At 29.6% G+C, this 22653-nt stretch overlaps 1 protein-coding gene across 2 annotated transcripts in view; it reads right to left on the reverse strand.

The window, feature by feature from the left end:
- The window catches only part of LOC143199582 (uncharacterized), a 105004-nt gene that overhangs the window by 30313 nt on the left and 52038 nt on the right, over window positions 1-22653 (reverse strand). For both annotated transcript variants that reach the window (XR_013006501.1, XM_076409504.1), the window contains exons 6-9: window positions 17519-17675; window positions 7041-7210; window positions 4560-4761; window positions 4458-4506 (exon numbers count right to left, since the gene is read on the reverse strand). Coding sequence is in view for 1 of the 2 variants with exons in the window: in XM_076409504.1 (XP_076265619.1) it covers window positions 4458-4506; window positions 4560-4761; window positions 7041-7210; window positions 17519-17675 (578 nt within the window). In the remaining variant the exon portion in view is untranslated. The remainder of the gene's footprint in view (window positions 1-4457; window positions 4507-4559; window positions 4762-7040; window positions 7211-17518; window positions 17676-22653) is intronic.

A 22653-nucleotide genomic window follows, 5' to 3' on the forward strand; every position in this document is an offset into this window, starting at 1 on the left:
TTTATATTGTTTTTATATTTATGAAGATGTTTTAATCTTCTAGCGGCACAACGCGTTATCACTACCGATATGTTTATATACTTAAATATAAATAATAAGGTATTAACTAAAATCGTTTCTTGGAATCGCGAAATAATTGCGCTAAGCATGGAGTTGTGGTGACGTTGCTTGTGCGCACTTGTAAATGTTGGAAATTTCCTTGTACTATTGTTCAGTCAATAAAGTGAAGGAGGTTAGATTGAGAGGTTTTTCAATTACATGAAAATGAAAGATTGATACCGGCTAAATAAAGGTTTTTAATATATTTATTGGGTTTGAATTAAGACGCGTTTTTCGTCACGTAGTGTTGGGTCAAACAAAAGAACTCGATACAGAAATATTACATTTAATAAAAAATACTGTAAAAGCGATTTTGTTTGTTTATTTTTTCCCTAAAATATAAAGAATTGTATTATTCAAGGAAATCATAAATCGTTCCGAATATATATGGTATATGGATTTCGGGCAGTACGATATTTTAGACCTTTTAATTTTGGGTCGTTTATGTTTTTTTTTAAGGTTTAAACTCAAATAAACCAGGCAAGATTGCCGCTTTTATTTGCAGAATTTGTCGCTTTTGCGAATACAGAAATAATTACCATGACTGGCAACATTGTTGATGTTTCTTTTGGGGCTGTATTTGCCTTCATAAAAGTCTATTTCTACGGAAATAGTGAGTTTATTCACAGAGTGTTTAAGTTTTCTCTTTTGAATTCCCATTTATAATTTTCTATTGATTATTTTATATTTATTGGGTTTCATTTATTATATTCTATTTATTATTTTCCATTTATTATTCTCTATTTATTATTTCCTATTTGTTATCATCTATTCATTATGCTGTATTTATTTACTTATCCATATATCGTTATCTATTTTATTCCACTCTATTTTATTATTTCGTCATCGTATATTCCCCATAATTCTTAAATTATGGCAAATCAAATATAATAAATTTATGTTTGCAAATGTAAATATAAATTATTACTATTTTATAGACCAGAAACTAACGCCAAGTGGCCACAGTTACTGATGTTTAGTTATGATCTATGTATAACTTGAAGCATGCCACCGAAAGTGGTTTCTACTGGCTCTTGGTGGCAGCGTATCTAGCGTGTGGCTTTTGGCTTTCTCTCTGATACTCACTGCACGTTCAACATAGTTGGAGTTGGAGAAGTGAGTGCCCTAGCAACAGGGCTGTTCATTTATTTATTTATTTATTTGAGAATAATACTAGCGTGGCCTCGCGCGTTACTTCCATTGATCTCATTGCACGCCATTATTGTCACTAACAACTTATGTCCTAGCACTAGGACATAAGCTGGTACGTCGTGCGCTACTTTCACTTCATACCGTTTGCACATGCACATGTAATACTTCACCCTAACACAGTTCATCATTGTATCATTGCTATCAGTTCTCATTATATATTACCAAACCATCCAAGTTATTCCATATTATCATTTCATTTCTATATTACCTGACATTAGAAATATATATCGTAATAATCACCGATTATTTCATTTTATTTCAAGTATATTTTTATTTCAACTTTATCACTGAAAATTAGTTGCTAAGATCTAGCACGCTTATTTCTTTATTTATTTTGCTATTTATTTAGTAAGCAGTTGTTGTATCATTTATTTTGATCTCTATTTTTATTTATTTAAGACTTCAAATTGCTTTAAGTTGTTTTGTTAAATATAATCTTTATTTTACTTAAAAAAGTTTTAAAATAACCCTACAATACTAAAAAGGAAATTTGAAACAAAGTTTTAGAAACCTAAAGAAGGGAAAGTACACGTAATTATAGACACATAAAACATCCAAAAGTGGTAATAATTAGTAGGTTTTAAGGAATTGTTTTGATACGCACCAACAAGAAAAGAATGCGAGAGCAAAGTTGAAGTGTTGAAAAGTGTACTGGGAAAACTGAAGGTCAGAAAGCTGTATTGAACTACTAAATCGCATCGGAATTGCCAAATAAAACCTATTGGGAAAATGGGATATAAAAGAGGCCGTAATAAGTATAGAGGCATTACTCTATTATACACAGCCATGGGAAGATATACCAGAGAATTGTAGAAAATAGTTTAAAATCAGCAGTATATTAGATACTAACCGAATCGTAGAGCAATATATCGCAATATGTTGGTAAATTAGACAGTTTTATACTGATTAATATCATCTAACACATTAAAATTCATTAAAATCATATTTATATACAAATTCAGTTAACAAAGTCAATATATTGAGCTCAATATGCTGAATATTTTTTAGTGTAGAAATAGAAACAATGTTGTTGTCATTAAAATATCAATTATTGAAAGCCTTAAGAATTTAGGTGAACCTAACCAACAACAATTATATTTAATATTTAATCAACAATAACCGAATTGCTGGATAAAATATCCACAGAATAACATTGTTCAAAATTAATAAAGGAACCGATATGATCTTAAACGAATTATAAAATATAGTAACTAAAAGTGTCTGAAACAATAGAATTAAAATTAAAATTCAAATAAATACGATATTACAAAAGCCGTATTAATTAATTCTTGAAACAATAAATGAAATGTAAGTACGACTAAGATTTAATTTAACAAACAAACACCTTCAGGGATTTTATGTGAAATTCTAGATCTTCAATTTATCTTAATATAACTGAATTAGCTCTTTTAGGAATAAATATTAACATATTTTGATACGTAATGCTATATAATCGTCATTAATTATATTAGGCTAGTAATTTAAAGGCAAAAGAAAACAGTTGCTCTAAGTAGCAGTAGCGATGAAAATATATTATAAATATAAAATCTCATGAACTAAGGTCTCTCCATTTAATTGGATTTAAAGAACGAACAGGGAATTGTCAAACCTTCATGTTATTTCAGCTGTTTGGGTCGTGTATATTGATCGAGTTTTTGATGTTTTTTCCTGATATGTATAAAAGGCCTCAAGAAACTGGCGCTAACGTGTTATTGTTATTGAGAGGTATAGCGGCTTGTCTAAGTCTCATCAATACTGATCAACTAATGACCAAATTCCTATTCCTATCTCTAACTTAATCTATATATATCATATCTTATGAATGCATTGAATATTTCAATTTCAATACAATACATTTTATTATAAATATATATAAAAAGTAACGGATAAACAAAGAAAAATCCCTGGCCTGACACACAGATGGCGCTACTAGAATTAAATCTATATGTTTTTTTAGTTATTTTAGTTAACAGCTGTCGGATCATTAGTTTGTGAATTATAGCACTTTGAGTGCAACATTTGTTATTGTGAAATAAATGGATTAAAAGGAATTTCGCGTGTTGATAAAATATTGCTTTTTGAAGGGAAAAAATACAGGGGAAGCAAAAACTTGGCTTCATGCCAAGTGTCCGTAAACTGTCCCAGGAAAATCAACCATCAAGGGATATATATGCTAAGTTTAGACGTGGTGAAATTAGCACCGAAGACAGTGAACGCAGTGGACGTTGGTTGGACCAAAGGAGGTTGTTATAAACGACAACTTTAAAAAGATCCACAAAATGATTTTAAACTACCATAAACTGAAATTGAGTGAAATAGATAGACATTCGAAAGATATCAACTGAATGTGACATCATATAATTCACGAATATTTGGGTATGAGAAAGCTCTATGCAAAAAGGGTACCGCGCGAGCTCACTTTTGATCAAAAAAAAAAACGACGAGTTGATGATTCGGGGCAGTGTTTGAAGATGGTCAAGCGTAATAAACCCGAGTTTTTGCGTCGATATCTGACAATGGATGAAACATGGCTCCATCATTTCATTCCGAAGTCCAATCGACAGTTATCGGAGTGGATTTTATACGATGAACTCGATGAAAAGCGTGGGAAAACGCAACAGTCGGCTGCCAAGGTTATGGCGTCTGTATTTCGGGAGGCGCATGAAATTATTTTCATTGACTACCTTGAAAAAGGAAGGACCATCAATAGCGACTATTATATAGCGTTATTGAAGAAAAAGAAAGTGCTGCTGCACCAAGACCGTATCATAAGCAGCAAGTCAGTGAAAACGATGCCAAACATCCGTGAATTGGGCTTCGAGTTGCTTCCTCATCCACCGTATTCCCCAGATCTGGCCCCCAGCGACTATTTCCTGTTCTCAAATCTCAAAAGAATGCTCTCTGAGAAGAAATTTTGCTGGAATGAAGAGGTGATCGCTGAAACTGAGGCCTATTTTGAAACATAGGATAAATCGTACTACAAAAATATTTTATCAAAAACTTGGAGGGTCGCTATAATCACCCTTGAAGGGAATTACATTGAATAAAAAAACTAATTTTGTCAAATAATATATTTTACTATGGTAGGCCGGGGTCTTTACAATTGATCTATTATCGTACAAATTAAACAATAAAAAGTAACTTACCTGTATAAATTCTAATGGCGTGTACTGAGTATTTATTAACTCATGTATACTGAAAAACAAATATCAATTACATTAAAATCAAAATAATTCAAACTAACTTACTTTGATTTATTTGCTTGCTCTTGGTCTGGTACTGAGGGGTTTGGTATTGTCGAGAAAAATGGAAGTAGATCCTTTAGTTTCTTGACCAAAGAAATTTTTTTCATAAAAATACTATAGAGCATCAGTAGTATTATAACTGTTACGATAAGTATACCTATTATGTAGATCATTTTGTGTTGTAATAATCCAGACTTTTTGTCCTCTAAAAAATATGATAAATATTCTTAAAATTATATAATTTTAAATTACCATCGACTATATGTAAGTATTTTATGTTAAAAATATTATATTATTTGGAGAAAATATTATTTTGTATAACATTGTCTCAAACGCTAATGGATTACCCTTGTAAATCATGAAGTGTTTTAAGGATTGATGAGTTGATGCCAAAAATAAATGTAATGGCATAAACAGACACTAATAAAACCAAAGATACTTAAATAATTTGATATGATCCAGAATATCTAAAGAACAAAGCTAAATAATATTTAGAATAAATCTCAATAACTGATTCTAAAAAAATAAGATTTTTTTGTTTTTTTTTTGGTTGAAGAATATTTTCACGAAATCTTTGACAAAAAAACACAGATTCATTTAGTTCTTCTCGCCAATGAACATAATTTTGGTTTTGCAACATTATGAAAGTTTAGACAATTGCCTCCTTGGCAATCTAGATATATTTGGGTTGGGCGTGTAATGGAGGACTGATTGTTGTCAGCTATATATAAATAATATATGTATTTATTTTATATGTAGTCTATCTAAACAAGCAGTGAACTTATGTCATCAAGATGTTTAATGTATTGCGTGTAGCTATTTGTAAATTCGTTTTAGAATCAGACAATATTTTCCTTCTCATTTTATTCCAGTTAAATAGAGATACAATTCTGTCTAGTAAGTTCAAGCATGTAACCGTATGACACAGCAAAAATATTTCGGTGGTCAAGCGTCTGCAAAATTCTTGAAAATATTAGTTATAACAATTACAGGTTATAAATCAGCAAACGTTTTAACGCGTTTAAATGAACAAAAAAATACAATGATATCTTGACAAAGAAACACACCATTGAAAAAACAAGAACTAAACGTAAAAAGATTTACTATTTGTAATGAAAGTAAAATACATTACTTGAATACACAATTGTTAATTAGGTGGTCTCCAGGGGATACCATTACATAAAAAAAAACGCGCCTAGAACTCTATATAATATAATAAAACAACTCTAACCTATGAACTATTGTGGCTGTATAATTAACTGTGGTTTAAACTATTTGTTAACAATTAGACTATAATGTTAAAATAAATTAATTTGATAACATTTTTGTTTCATTATTTTATTTGGGCTAGAATTTTGTTATATGTCAAAGGCAAAACAAACTAAAACTCGGAGTTGATGCGACAACATTGCGACCTTTTGACGTCATAAATTCAAATGACGTAGGTTCACTGCTACTTTGGATAGACTATATATATTTTGTTTAATACGTTACGATAAGATACAATTTTGAACGCTAGTTAATGACATTGTGCTCGCAAGGACTATGAGATTAGCACAGTTAAAATTTATATGAAGAAGTACATAGAAGTTTATATAAATGTGCTACAAATACAAAAGAAATAATTTATACATAAAGCACATAGACAGACAGGCAACCAGCTACACCTGTCAAATCCGTTCCCCACCATTGACTATTTTAGGCGTTGCTGCCGGTTCTATCGATTATGAGTATATGGTAGTTTAATTTTTTCTGTTGGTCGTATATAGAGAAGCACAATTTTTTATCAAAAGTTATGGAGAGTTGCGACGACACGATTTTTATTAATATTAAATATTCTTGTCTTATTTTCATTAGTGTTCTTCAAGTTTTTGCATAACTTCTGATTATTGAAGTATTGTTGGGATCATGAAGAACAAAGCTAAGGTCGGATCAAAAACCTTTATAAATAGTATAAGACCATAGAGGGTAAAAGCATTTTAGATTTTCAGTAGTTGCAACTTAACGTGCTTTATCTAAAATAATATATATTTGCAAAATATCATCAAAGAGTTAGCAGAATTCGAAAATAAAACATTTTTTTAGTTTTATTATATAAATATCAAGGAATCTTATTTGGATTATGATGATTTTTGATGATCCGGAAGAGTATAAAATTGAGTTAAGGTTGTTATTTAGGATTAATTTCATTAATTAAATTCAGGTTTCGTAAGTAAATTCACAAAAAAGCAACCAAATATTTCATGTAGTGAATATATCGAATAGGTGTTGATTATATAACAGTTGTTTATTGTGCTTTTTCAACTGTTTTTTAATTATACAATTTAATATATATTTGCGGTCTACAACGTCTGTGTATGTGGTATATAACATATATATGTCCACAGCTAAGGTAATGATTTTTACTATTTTACAAAATAAACATTAATAAACAAGCGATCATAAGGATTCACAAATACGTGTGTTATACAAATTAATTCTTACCTGATACATCTTGTTCGAAAAAATACCAACAATTGTCCAATTGCAAATCAACTTTGACTGTATAAGATTCTCCTTTTTGGGCAAACAGTATGGGTACTATGAAGGCATTTTCCTTGTTGAGGAATTGAATGTATTCTGCCCGAATGATATGATGAGCATTTTTGTTAATACTGAAACAAATATACTCATGTAGTATAACAATTCCGACTATGAAGAAGATAAAAGCATAAAATAAAATATTTTTAACAAAAATATTTTACCACTTAAAAGTTTTAAAGTAAAATATGTACATAATAATCGTTGTAATAACTAAATAAAAATAAACAAAAACCTCATTTAACCTATCTACTACACGTATTTCATATTCTATTATATACACACAATTTAGCTTAATAACTACCTAAACCTATTTATCTATTTACAATATTCTATTAACTACTACCAACTGACCAGTTTGACGTCGGTGCCAAGCCCAAACAATACAAAAATAATAATATAATTTTGTAATATATACACAAAATTAAATTGCGAACAAGACGAATATTCAGATCGCCTTTTTATTATATTTGCTATGTCCTTTATTTTATTCTAAAACTCTGCCATGTCTATAAAATCGTAATAGTATTAACAGATTGTTAGGATACCAATTTTAAAAATTTTCCTAGTACAAACATAATGGTTTTGAGGAATAAATGTTGCAAATAATCATAAGATGTACGATTTATTTTAGGATTAGACAAATTAATACAGTGAATAGGTTTTTTAAAATATTTTTATTACATTTATTATGTTATATGTTATTTCTATTTATTTATAATCATCTAGAATATAACAGTGAAATTAAATTTGGTTTTAAATTTTATTATTGTTGAGTTTTGGGTTGAGTGATAACTTCATAGTTAAGGCAACTATTATGATATTAACCGTCGTTATGGAAATTATAATAATGGAATAGGCAGACTTAGAATGCGATGAACGTCATTTCGCTGAATTTCATTGGTTAGTTTTAATTACCATTACAGGCATCTGTAAAGAAGATATTTTAATAGGAAAGCATTTCATTGGTCGAGAACTTCTTATGAATCACGTGAGCAACTTCTGACGTCACATTCTACTGACCAATTAAATTTGAAATAAAACCCAAATGTAATTTCTCAAAATAATTTATTCAAATAAAATTCTATATAAATACAAATATTATAAAATATCATAAAGCTAAAATATAAGTATAAAATGAACATATATAATGAATATAAATAAGAAATAATAAAATGTAAATATATAAATAAAAAATAATTAAATGTTAATATAAGAAAGGCTGCAATATAATCGAATACATAAGATATATCCTGGCAAATATAATCAAAATTGTCAATAACGCTTTTTCCTTTTTTCATATATCTTTAGTGCTATCAATTGAAATAATATGTTTTAAATTTTCTCTTCTTTTGTTCTCTCATTCTGAAAGCAGAGCAGCACAGCTGAAAGTTTGTGTCTATCTATATTTTACTTACTTGTTCAAGACAAAAATGTATTGAGACAAGTTATAATAATTTTTACAATGTTAATGTGAAAATTGTGGAACGGAGCATCAGAATGGAGAAAACATACCAAAAAGTGATATTTTAAAGATACAAAAAATTAGCAACAAAAAATTAAAATGTTAAATAAAGTATATCAAAATTACTACTATGCTCTTATTACTGTAAAATCGAGGAGTTAAAGACACAGTTTAAGGATACATTATAATCAAATAATAGTGATTATAATTAAGGCATAAAAATACTGGTCGTACTCATTATGAGACACCCAAAAATGGCATCCTAAACAAACCATATAAACAAACGATCGCATTATAGAAATTGGCCAATCAAATGCTTTTGTAAGGAAATTCAAATGAACCAATAAACAAGTGGTCTCAGAGTCAGCATTTTTTGTTATTTAAATGTACTTAATATAGTAAATACATGTTACAATTTGGATTGCGGTTTATACTTCTTTATATATTTTTTGTTATATGTAGTTAATTGGACAGTATCCCATATTACATGTAGCAATTCTATTTATTTTCTTCATTTCCCAGAACAAGCAACACCTAATTATTATGTTTCTTATTATATTACCTTTGCTCAGTATGTTGTGCACATTCATGTATTTTCTTTGCCAACAAATAAAAATTCTAGAGATAGTTTACCAGATAAATCCAGACACATTAAATAATATTTAGATAATATAACATAAGCAGAATCATTAAAATATATATAATATTCTTGCTTGCAATATTACCTGCATATATGGCAGTATTTAGATTTTTTGGTGTTATACTATCTCATTATTATCAGCATAATGTTTCAGAGTATCTGCAGAGAAACATCTGTTATAATTTTCAGTTTTTAAACATCTCAATTTATTTCCGTGGAAAAAAGTATGATATTTGTATTTCTAATTATTTTTGGAGATTGTAATGTGGAAAAAAAACTGCTGATTGCAATATTTAGCTTATTCTGTGATCTGCGAATAAACACATATTATATATCTTAATTCAATTATCGATGTAGATTTTAATGGAAGGCCTGATTATTAAAATTACAATTGCATCTTGGTGAAACAATGGTACTTCATATGCTGAAAAATAACATCCATATTTGCATTAAAAAAATATATTTACCTTAAGTACTATAAAAATAATGTAATAGCAAATTTTCTTACAATTATACACGAAAATGGAAAAACTGTAGTCTCGTTACCTACAGTCTTCTAGTGATTCGGACGCGCAAAATATGGTTACGGGTATGTTCATTTAAAAAGTTCTCATTCTATTTTGTGATTATAATTACGATTTCAATTTAATCTCATATCGAGCAAAATGTTTATTTTTTCTTACATATATATAAATTCAGCTGGCGAATATTTACGTTGCACTCGAGAAGTATATATATGAAACGTGTGGCGATGTTTAGATAAAAACAATTTCAAAACATCAAATGATATTCTATAATCGTCACCCATAATGCAAGTATTTAAAAGGCTTTGAACAATTAAGAGTAATTTAATCACATTAAAAATCAAATAGTAAAATATTCAGAAGTTTAATTAGGAATAAACAAGCAACAAAGGCTGCCTCAAAACGTACTCAAAGTTATCTTGAAATAGGAGTACATAAAGAGGCTTGCTGTATTCCCAAATAATAATATAAAGAAAATAGTGCATTTTTTAAATTATTATTTAATTAATATATTGTTACTAGTCGTTTCACTCTAACCTACAATTTGTCTTTATGATAAATTAAATCTAGGTATATAACTAGGAGGACCCATCGGCCCTAACTCAGTCTCTAGTGAAATAATGTTTATACATGTCACTGCTGAATTTTTGATTATATGCACTTCACTACATAATACTACACAAGATCAGATGGTTTGATTCTTTTGAGTCTGTGTCCTGTTCTGGTAGTATTCAAAAGTTGCAATATTTTAATATTCGTATGAGAATGGAGTCTCTCCTCAAGCCCCCTTGCAATTCTCTTGATTTCTTGACCGACTGTGGATATCTGAAGGTCTCGATGTAGGTAATCAGTCCCATAGTATTTGGATGTACTCACAATACCTCTCAGGACTTGTTTTGTTTTTGTATTTGATTTATGTTACTCCTTGCAGAACATCCCCATAGTTGAAATGTATGTCCATATAGGTTTTAGTATTTGCTTACATAATATCAATTTATTATGTACTGATAATTCCAGTTCTTTTCTTTTCTTCTTTATATGTTCCTTCCAGCGTAATTTTGCGTTGAGATTCATTCCAAGATATTTGGCGATGTTGCTATATGGAATGATAGTTTTATTTAATGTTATTGGTGCTTGTACGGTCTGTTTATAGGTGAACTGCACATGTACAGATTTACTTTCATTAAATCTTATTTTCCAAGCTTGTGTCCAATAATTTATATTGTCACTTGCCTGTTGTAATTTTCGTGAGGCTTCTTCACTATTTTATCCGACAGCTCCAATCGCAGTATCATCACCAAATGTAGCCATTGAAATATTTTCCATTTGTGGTATATCACAAGTGTAGAGTAGACAAAGCATTGGTCTCAGTACACTTCCTTGTGGTATATCTGCTTTAGTTTCTTTTATTGTAGAGTAAGCTTCTTCTTGTTTGACTCTAAACATTCTGATTGTAATGTATGATTTTAATAGTTCAGTCTGTTGTTTTGGTAGCATTTTCTGTAGTTTATGAACAAGGCCTTTATGCTAAACCTTATCGGCTTGTGCTACATCTAAGAATATAGCTGAGCATACTTTTTTACTTTCGTAGGCTTTTTCAATAACATCTATTATTCTTTGGACCTGGTCAATTGTTGAGTGCTTGTTAATTAACCAAAACTGGTGTGTTGGTATTAGGTTTTTTCTCTCTATGATCGATTTTATTCTTTTCAATAGGAATTTTTTCAAAAACTTTAGATATTACTGACAGCAGTGCTATAGGTCTATAGGCTTTTATTTCGTTTGGTGACTTCCCAGGTTTTGGGATCATTATAATTTCCGCCATATTCCAAATGTCTGGGACATGTTTTAATCTAAATGCTGTATTGATCAAGTTGGTGAGTTTTATTATTCCCTTTCTTGGTACTTTTTGCAGTAATTCTTGTGTTATTAAATCGTAGCCTGATGATTTCCTGGGGTTAACGTCAGTTTTATTAACTTTGGTTAACTCTTTCGGCGTGATTAATTCAATCATCGAATTTTCAGCTTCTATGTCTGGCAAATTATGTTCAATATTAGTTTCGATTGGTTTGAAAGTTTTTTTTTAGATATTCAGCAAATGCTTTTGAATTCGTTTGTCCAATTCTTCAGCAAATCCTTCCCAGTCTGTTCTCTTGTTTGTTAACGTTGGGTTTCTTTCTTGTCTTATTATATTTTCGCTCAACGTCAGAATCACTGGCGTATGATCTGAACTTAGAAATAATTAAATAATAAGTGCTTGCATGTGTTGTGATATTGCAGCGATAGCCAGTGATAAATATGTGATACATCAATGCAATAATTTAGGATAATAATAGAGATCCAAGAGTGGTGATTTTACATCAAAATGGCAAAGAATTGTCTGGAAGATACTATATAAAAATTCATACATTGCCAGACTTATTGGATGAAAACTGAAATTGCCAAAGAATCAGGCTTCAGAATTTAGATACATCAGCTGGAGGTAACTGTTTCATTAAGCTCGTAAAGTACTAATTATGTATTTATCAATAAAATAACATATCTTGAAATTTAGTATATATTGCAACAAAATTAATAATAGGAAGACACGATATCTATTGAAAACCTTATTAAATGATATTTAAATAATATATATATATAAAATTATTTTTAAAAAATGTTCACCGATTCCTCCGTAAATTATTGGGCGATTTTCAAAATTCTTTTTTTATTGGAAAGAGTGGACTTCCGAGGTGGTCCCACTAAAACCAAATCTGTTCGTAGGAAGGGGGGAATTCGAGAGAAACGCTTCTCAAAGGCACGTACAAAGTTTTCACATATTTTTTATCTAAAATAATCAAATATTTGGGTATAATGTCATTGCTAAGCTGATGTGACGGAAAATCGGAAGCCGTTCTGTGTACAAGCCATTCAGTTTGCTTTTTAAGCACTAACTATAGCATATAAAACCTCGTAGAAATACTGTAAACAACTATGGGGTAAAGGATAAAGCTTTTAACCGAAACGGAGGTCGCGGGTTCGATTCCCGGCGGGATAATAACTTTTTGTTGTTATTTAGTTAGGACATTTATCAAATCACCTAGGCTATTTAGCGGATCCGGAGGCCTGAAGCGCTCCTTATTTTCAATCATTGTTTTTTTATTCCTATATTTCCTCATACGGGCTGCACCTTTACTTGGCCTACCCATTGTGATTTTAAATAAAGTAACTGCGTAATTTATTGATGTATATAGTAGAATATATATTCGTGTAGTTGATAAGGTTTTTGATTATTTTTATTTAGTTATTACAACGATTATTATGTACATATTTTATTTTAAAATATTTTTTTTGTCTTAAAAATCTGAGTGTGACTTAGTGACTTTAATTTTTAGTGAGTTCCTTAGTTATTTTTTGAAGTCTGTTAAATTTTTTTGTTAAAATGTTTGTTTATGTATATAGACGAAATTTGCTAACTCCATTTTTCTTAAATGGACGTATATTTAAAGTACTCCTTTTTTATACAAGACTTAGCTTCCGTATCGCTAAGTGAATTAAAGGTATACCGAATAATCGAAGATGTGGGAAAGTAATAAATACTATCGCAGCCTAGTACTTGTATGTTATTTAGTCTACACACTTGTGCTGATGTTTAATGGAATCTATTTAATATAAGGCACCAAACCACTTCGAAACCTGTAAACTACGATTGCTACATTTTTATTGGTGGGACAAGATATATGTACAATACAAATAAAACTACCCTCAAAATTATAACCGGTAAAATGTTTATATATTCGTGTTTTATACAAATCATACCCAAGTATGTACTGAAATTTAAAATTATCACTAAGTAGAACTAGCTATTGTAACATATAATACAAATTTTAACATGGCATCCAAGTAATACACCAATCTTCAATAAAACTGTTAAACGTGTTCGTCCTAGTTCTGAATGTAGGAAAATCGTTAACGTATATCTTAGTTGTAGCAGTTTATTATTCAAATCCATCACTTCAAGAATTGCGTTAGTTTGTCAGTGAATCTGTTCTTACACAGATTTTCACAACACCCATGAGGTAATGTGTAGACCACGAAAAATGTCCAACTTTTCATTTTCATATTTACATGTACTGCGTATTAGAGGAAACAGAGCCATTTATTTTAAGACTGAATAGTAGTAAACGAGTGAAATATATTTAAAAAATAGAGTTCGAAAGGGGTTTGATCTGTTTTCTAATAGATAAAAGTACTTCTTCACCTATTCTTTCCGCAAAATAATATTAAATTTAGTTTTCGAGTTTTTGTTTTTTATGCCTTTTCACATTTCAATAGCTTCGATGATTTCGATAAGAATCTAAGGTTACAGTTTCTTACTAATTTTATACCTTCTTTACCTATGGAGTAATATTTTACTCAACAGCTAGATTAGTCTATGTTATTGAATAAGAAATAAATGATATCTGTTCTTATATAATGGTTCTTACAGGCATTAAAGTATAGACAGAGGTTTTCCAGAGTAAGTAATAATAGTTACCCTGAATGTAACCCAAAGTTTTAGCAATTTGTTTTAAGAATTTAATGAATTCCTCTTAGACTACAATCTTAAAGAGAGTTCCATCTTGTGAAACAAGTATATATTAAATGATCGGTCCAAGACACTATTTTGTGAGGTCAGTCAGTTTGATCTGAAATGTATTTATGTTAGAATATATTTTCAATAATTTGAAATACTAACTACAAAATATCACAGCGTCAGGAATTTGAAATAGCAACTATAAAATACATTTTTAAGAAGTAATTCAATAAAAAATACCAAATATGTATTTTAATTTTAATCACAGGTAATTCAAATACTGCCCAGCCGACTTGGTTGACGCAGTGGTACTCACTTAAACTTGCTCGATCTTCTAACAGCTCAAAAAACAATTATACATAGCAGACATAATTGGTTATAATAATGTTTGTAATAATTTATATAATAATAAAAGATAATATTACTCTAATCACATTAGACGTGTGCCAAAGTTTGTAACCAGTGTTTACATTTTGATAACATCCTGCTGTTGTATATAATGCAGGTTATATAACTAATACTATATTTATTACTCCCACCAAATAATCATGTAGGCATCATTACAGTTAAGTCGTTAGCACGGTAATTACGAATAGACACACACTAAATGTTATATTGAGGCCCTCTCGCGTCATTACAGTAAACAAAACCAAATTATTATCTATAATATAAAAAACAAAAGCAACCGATGTCTAAAACGAGTCTATAGATAAGTACAGCGTATTTGGAATTGTAATTTAATACCTACGTATACATATTTGGCTAATGGAAACCATTGTGTAATTAAAATTGAATTATTTTTATCGAAATTTCTCTTTACATTATGTAAGAAGTTATATAATCCTTTAACTAAATAATGTTTTCTCGGATTCCATGAAAATATAGTGGCCTAGAGAAAAGTATGTGGATTTTTAAGTAAAATTTCACTGGGCTCTTTATAGTAGGAATTTGAATTTATTAGGTGCTTGCACGTATTCTGATCAATTGATTTTTTTATTTTAAAAAGCTCTTATTGAGACAAATTGGTGCAAAATAAATCAATCAAAATATGTTTGATTATTTTCTACGACTTTTTCCCATCTTCCAGTCAATATGGCGAGACGAAAGAACAATATTTGTTTGAAAACGGTCCAAGCATCAATACATATTTGCACTTCTTCAACATTTTGCCAAGCATATGTCTGTGTACGAATATTGTTTTCACAATAATAATATACGTTGTTCAGTTTATTCATTAGACCTTAGTAAGATTGTCGTCATTATCTTATTCTCTTCTTCGCGATCTTCAGTAACATTTTAGTTTTAATTTAGACGAGTTTTAACAGCTCCTCATGCCTTATTGATATGTCTACTTTATGGCCAGGAATGTTCTGCTCTTCTTGACCAATATATGAGTTTTTACACTTGAAATTTTCGCAATGGATGTACTTTCTATCGATAGTCACGACACGCCATGGAATTTTTTTTTCTCCTTCTTCTTCTTCTTAAGTCAATTTGTGTAGAAGTCATTTTCCTTCCTTTTGTTTCTTTCCCAGAGCATACAAACATGTTGAAAACAGCTGATTCATCAGTGCTAATTTGTTTGAAAGTTTTGTCTAATGAATCTTGCAATTTGAACATTTTAGGGTTGGTTAGTTATTTGCAATCGTGACTCATCTGTTGAGAAAATCGCCATAAACTGTTGCAGTGGCACATAATACGTTTCATATGATTACATATAAAACATGGCAACCAGTAACACTCTAAAAATTATTCTATTTTTGTCGAAGCTGCGAGTACTTGAAAATTGATGAAAGTTAAATAAAAGCTGAAACTTTTTCTATTATTTAATCATATTTTAATAAGATATCAATCAACTTTCTACCCCTTTTTATGTCGAATGTTTACCCTTGCCATAATTATATTCACGTAACAAGATAAGTTGATAAAAATATAAGAAGCTGTTTCCGTCCATAAAAGATCGAAAACGTTATTTTCCTTTAATATTAATAATGACCCTAACGTTCAAGGATATGTGCAGTTGCTGTAATAGTTTTTTGTATCCTTATAATTAATATTACCTACTTCATGTCAAAGTTGACATGCAAAGTATCTAATTATATAATCAAGTGCCGAAAAAGAAAGTTAAGGTAAGACGTCAAATAGAAAACATAACTACTAACTATTAAGGCACACAATTTCGTTATTTCTATAAAATAGTATCCGTCCAAAGAAAAACTTCACTCACTCGAAGCACTTTAGGTGGAATAAAATGGTTTCAGAAGCTTATATTGAAATAAGTTGCAGATCGTCAGTGGCAATTCAGTTCGTCTTATCCATTAAGCTGGAAATGGATCATTTTTCCACTGGCAATTATTCGTTTAAAAATTTAATTTTATATATAGATTCTGATATTTCTTTGTTAACTACCATATGTTATAATTATTTCTGTTTTTTTGCCAAAAAATATCTTCTTTGATGATGAACATTGATCATTTATGATTTCGCAGAATATGGAAACAAGTGGATGGATAATCTCAAGCTATTCCTGTGACCCTAAAAACCACAGTAGATTTAAACTGTTAAGTTTTGGAGTTTAACAGTATTATTATGTTATTAAGAGCTGATAATAAATGATTATGTAATGAATGAATAAAATTTATTCTTAAAAATAATCCGTTTTTCTTTAAAAGTAACGCTGAAATCTCTTCCTTGGTCATAAACTATCCTATACTGTACATCTAGTCACTCTCGTGTGTTGAGTATCTCCCCTTATATCTTATAAAACCAGATAAAATTAACAAATGACTGGCTACACTGCAGATATACACAAAAAAATAGTTATTTAACATATTTTAACAACGGTTTGTATTAATACCACTATTTCATTGAAAATTATAACTCTTACTTGCAGTAAAAATCAATTTTTTTCTGTATAACGTAAAATATGTAATAAAATAAATAAATTAAACATAAAAAACATATATCATAAAATAACAACAGCAATTAAATAAATATACAGAAAACAAAAGTCGCTACTTACTCAACACGTAGTTAAAAAAAGACAATGATATCTTACCATAGATAGACGTGCGGGACTTTTATACTAATCCTCTCGAATCAAACAATGTCATACTTTACATAAATTATATTACCGAGGATTTAGTATGATTTATTAGCGAGTAAAAAAAATAAAATATGTGTTGAACTAATACTTACACTTGAACAGCGGCAAAGGTATTCTCTAAATCGACGTTGACCATGCGTTCGGTTCTTTCGAATTGGACACGATATTTGTTGTCTTTTAAAGCTTTTATGCTCTTTAGTTTATAGGGAGATATCGTTGAGTTACAATTACAAACTGTATCAACGCATTCTGAAAAACAAATTGTGTAATGTTAGAATATAGAATAAAAATAATTGTAAAATAATAATAAGTGTAGGAATCGATACGTTTCTCTATTAATTATTAGATTTTAATTAGACGAAAGGACAACGTTAGACCAGGGTATGAATCTTGAGACAGAAAACAAAAAGATATAGACACATAACCTCAGGATATCTGAGAATAAATTATCTCTAGACGTACCCTCAAAATTAACACGAACATAAATATCCTCCAAATGAGCAATAAAATCCAACACTCACTTGCTACAAAAATGAAAACGGAAGAAAACAAAACCAAGAACAAATCTTCAGCAGTCGGCCCCTTTCTTCAATTATTATATTCAAACCACACATGCACATATATCAAGCTACTTAGCTCTAATTCGACTCAAAATGGGACTCCTTAAAAAGTTAGATGCAGATTAGCAATTTATCTGTCTTCAGTAGTTTCCAAGGTAGTTTTGATATCCTTGACACAATTAGATTTAACGTAGATTCATTAGTTGGTACTAGAGTTCATAAAGTATTAAGAAAATTATTCATATATTTATCAACCGTGCCGAAATTGAGATTCACGGTTCAGTCAACTTTGGTTGACCACTCTACGATGCTCTTTTGAGAGATAATATCAAAAGGGTTTTGAGATTTTGTACACCGAACTAATCTCAACAAATGCGTTGACTATAAGTCTATCTGACATCCTCTCGGTTTTTTCCTTATTTAATGGACCATGAAAATGTAGTGCTCAAAAAAAAATGCCGTGAGTATATATATATATATATATATATATATATATATATATATATATATACATAATTTTGGTGAGAAGCAGTAGCCAGATTTAACCTATGTAAACATTATTTGATATGTATGTATAAAATAACATTTTTAGTGAAAAAGTCAGTTTCGGAGGCAAATTATCTTTTACAATTACTCTTTCTTTAAAACTTAATATCTACGACTGGAATCAACAATTACCAGATGACACCGCCATAGAAAACTGCTATTAATTACAAATGATAGGTTGGTGGATTCTTGAAAGAATAGATAATAATTAAGCACATAATAGACATAATCAACCCTCCTGTTTATCAGTTATTTTGATCAATAATATACAATCGCAGACCGTTTCTCTCAGCCTTGTGAAAAAGTATACCTTCTTAACACAACATTAAAAAAAAATAGAAACAATAATATCCAGTGATGGGCAATACTCTAGAAATGAAAATAAAACGAATTTACCAACAATCCCCCCCAGTCCTGGCTGTTATTTTGAGCTGTGTGCTTGAATTATAAACTGTTTCAGCTAATTCCTATAATATTAGTTTATTTATTTTATTCGCGAATAAAATCACCTTTGCATTCTATAAAACTGACCTTAATTAACACCTTTTCCCCAATAACTAAATGAAATCATGATCATGATAAAACTGAATCATGAAACATTTATTTTTATTATAAAAGATGAAAAGTTCAAAATTATATCTCTAATTTAATCAATAAATTATGTTCCATGAACATAATGAACGATCTACTAAATATGTATAACCAGTGTTTTATTATTCGGCCTAACAAAAATAATAATATAATACATAAAAACTTTAATTGAACTAAAGAATATTAGTATAAATCATAAATGTTGTTAGATTAGGTCACACTATAGTGTTAAATGTTATACCTCACTAGGTTATGATTTAATAACAGGAGAATTACTACAAAAACTACTAAGGAAATGAATTATAAAACTCACCAACTTGATCAATACAGCATTTAGATTAAAACATGTCCCAGACATTCGGAAGATGGCGGAAATTATAATGATCCCAAAACATGGGAAGTCACCAAACGAAATAAAAGCCTATAGACCTATATCACTGCTTCCAGTAATATCTAACGTTTTTGAAAAACTCCTGTTGAAAAGCATAAAACCTATAATATAGAGAAAAAACCTAATACCAACATACCAATTTGGATTTATTAACAAGCATTCAACAATTGACCAGGTCCGCAGAATAGCAGATATTATTGAAAAAGCCTACGAAAGTAAAAAGTATGCTCAACCATATTCCTAGATGTAACACAAGCCTTCGATAAGGTTTGGCATGAAGGCTTTGTTGATAAACTACACAAAATGTTACCAACACACCGAACTACTAACAGACCGTACAAGCAACAATAACATTAAATAATACTGCAACAACGCCAAATATCTCAGAATGAATCTCCATGCAAAATTCGCTGGAAGAAACATATGAAGAAGAAAAGAAAAGAACGAGATTTGAAATATAAGAAAATCTGTTGGCTAATTGGAAGAAAATCAAAATTATGAGTACATAGTAAATTGCTATTATATAAACAAATACTGAAACCTATATGGATATACGGAGTTCAATTATGGTGATGTTCTGCAAAGAGAAACATAAACAAAATACAAATTTTCAGAACATAGTCCTGAGAAGTATTGTGGGCGCAAAATATTACAGTCAGTCAAGAAATCAAGAGAATTGCAAGGGGGCATGAGGAAGGATCCCATTCTCATGAGTGTTGAAGTATTGCAGTTTTTGGGTACCACCAGAACAGGACACAGACTCAAAATAATCAAACCATCTGATCTTGTGTAGTGTTGTGTAGTGAGTAGCGTATAATTAAAAAATACAGTAGTGCCATATATAAACATTATTTCTGCAGAGACTGAAATAGGGTCGATGGGCCCTCCTAGTTATATACCTAGATTTAAGTTATCATAAAGGCAAATTGTAGATTAGTCAGAAACGACTAGTTATCATGTAATAATTAACTAATAAAAAAATTATACCAATGCTAAATTAAAATTAAGAAATAGCCCTTACATAAACACACAACACGCTTTTTCAACAACGTAGTGCATCAAGCCAATAATTTACTCATATTATTATAAAGTAAATGTTTAATGCCCACTGAGCAGATTGTAATAAACTAACAGTGGTTCAAAAGAAACATTTTTAAAATCAATATTTTAACAACGAAATTTTAAAAAAATCTTGGGTACCAACGTAATTTAAAATATTTTAAATAAAATTGGACGAAGCTTTTTAATATGGCTTATATAGGGCTTACGAACATTTTTAGGACCATTTTCGAACTAATTTCTAATTTCAGAAACAGTGATTACTTTCTTCATACCAAATCCGCATACTCAGGCACAATTTGGAACTACTTATATCTCACAATACAACTTTCGCTCTTTTTCAATAAAGTTTACACATTTACTGTTTATATAAACTACTTATCTACCATAGTTATTTCTTAATATAAATCTATTGATCTAACAATTTAACATAATACAATGTATACATTTCTCCACATAATTAATATGTTATGGTTTGTTTAAATTATAACGTAATGCTTAAGCAGAATTCTTATAACCACCGTCAAACAATAAATAGTCCATAAAATACAAGTATCAAAGGATATTCCAAACAAATTAAAACATAATTAATTTAAATAGAGCTTCTTGCAAATGTTAGTTTTAGCATTTGTTACTAAGAAAATGTTATTAAAGAAAAGTTGCTGATATATAAATGTTAAGCTTTCAGAAATATTTTTTTCTGTTCCTTTGTTCTGAATCTCTCGCACTCTATCTTCAGCGATTCCTTAAGAAGCCCACTTCCGAAGTTATTATAGATTTTTAAAAAATTAGAGATAAAAGCAGGTCTACTACTTAAGGTTTATTATTAGCTTGAAAATTACATAAATTAGTTAAGATTATTTTGGAAACTGTTTTGAGGAAAAATACTAATTTTATGGTTACTTTTATTGCTTGTTTTTTAAAATGTCCTTGAATTTCATAACTCTGTTCCTAGTTTTTTCCGGTATAAATTCATTACATTATATTTATAGATGGCGGTAGTAAAACTTAGATAAGCAAAGATTAGCAAGCAGCAAGTAGTACCAAGAAATACGTCTATTTTAATATATTATTTTTCTAATTGTTCTTGAATAAATTCACATTCACGTAAGAGTACATAATAAGAAGAATTAAACCGTTATAACAGTCCATAATTAACCTATATATTCTCGAAAATGTATTTGGGATTTTACTGTACAGTATGAATTGAAAAACAACTTCCAAATTGACCAAACAAATGAATAAATGAATTGATAAATCAAGTGTAGCTTCTCAGATAAACATTTATTATGGAATATTTTATGGCTCTTAAATTAGCACATTAATGATAACATACAAATGTTAAATTTAAACTCATTCTCAAGCAAAAGCTTGAAGAGGATTTATGCTGGTGGTAAAAAACTATCTAGAGAGCTACAAAGCACCAAATTATAAATAAATTGCGCAGATATGTTGGCAAGACTCAAAACCCTTTTAACCACTTGTAATTTATGAACACCCTTAAGAATCTGGAAATTTAGTGATAGTGAGAAATAGACAGGGAGCTTCCAAAAGGATCTAAGCGCGATGAATGAAATTTGTAAGTGTAGATGGGGTACATGTTGATATATTACTGCCTAATATTTTACAGATATTGTTCTTTGAAGAATTTGAAACTTCGTAGCATATACTTGACATTTCTATATTATACTATATTATACTTACTGCACTTTAGTTTAATATAAAAATGAAAATAAAGAATCAAAAACATAAACCTACAAATAATTGTACTTTTAAATCAAGAGCAATAAAACCAGAGCCAACCAATGCTAACTGTGGATATATATGGGTTTTAATATTGATAAATAATTAAGCGTCCAATAGGTATATCAGGATGTGAATTTTCTTACTGTTAATGTTCAAATAACAGTAATAATAAGCACTTTAATCAGTGAGTAACGTCAATTGAAAAGTCACCGGCCTGACACATAGATGACGCTACTAGAATTAAATCCATATGTTTTTTAGTCAGCCCTAACCCTCAAAAGATGCGCATATAAAGTCTATGTAAAAGCATATGTCAGCTGTCGGATAATTAGTT

The sequence above is a fragment of the Rhynchophorus ferrugineus genome, unplaced genomic scaffold (genome assembly GCF_030347505.1).
Source record: "Rhynchophorus ferrugineus isolate W39M unplaced genomic scaffold, kcgeb_rfMv2 rfM7, whole genome shotgun sequence".
In the NCBI taxonomy this organism is placed as follows: Eukaryota; Metazoa; Arthropoda; class Insecta; order Coleoptera; family Curculionidae; genus Rhynchophorus; species Rhynchophorus ferrugineus.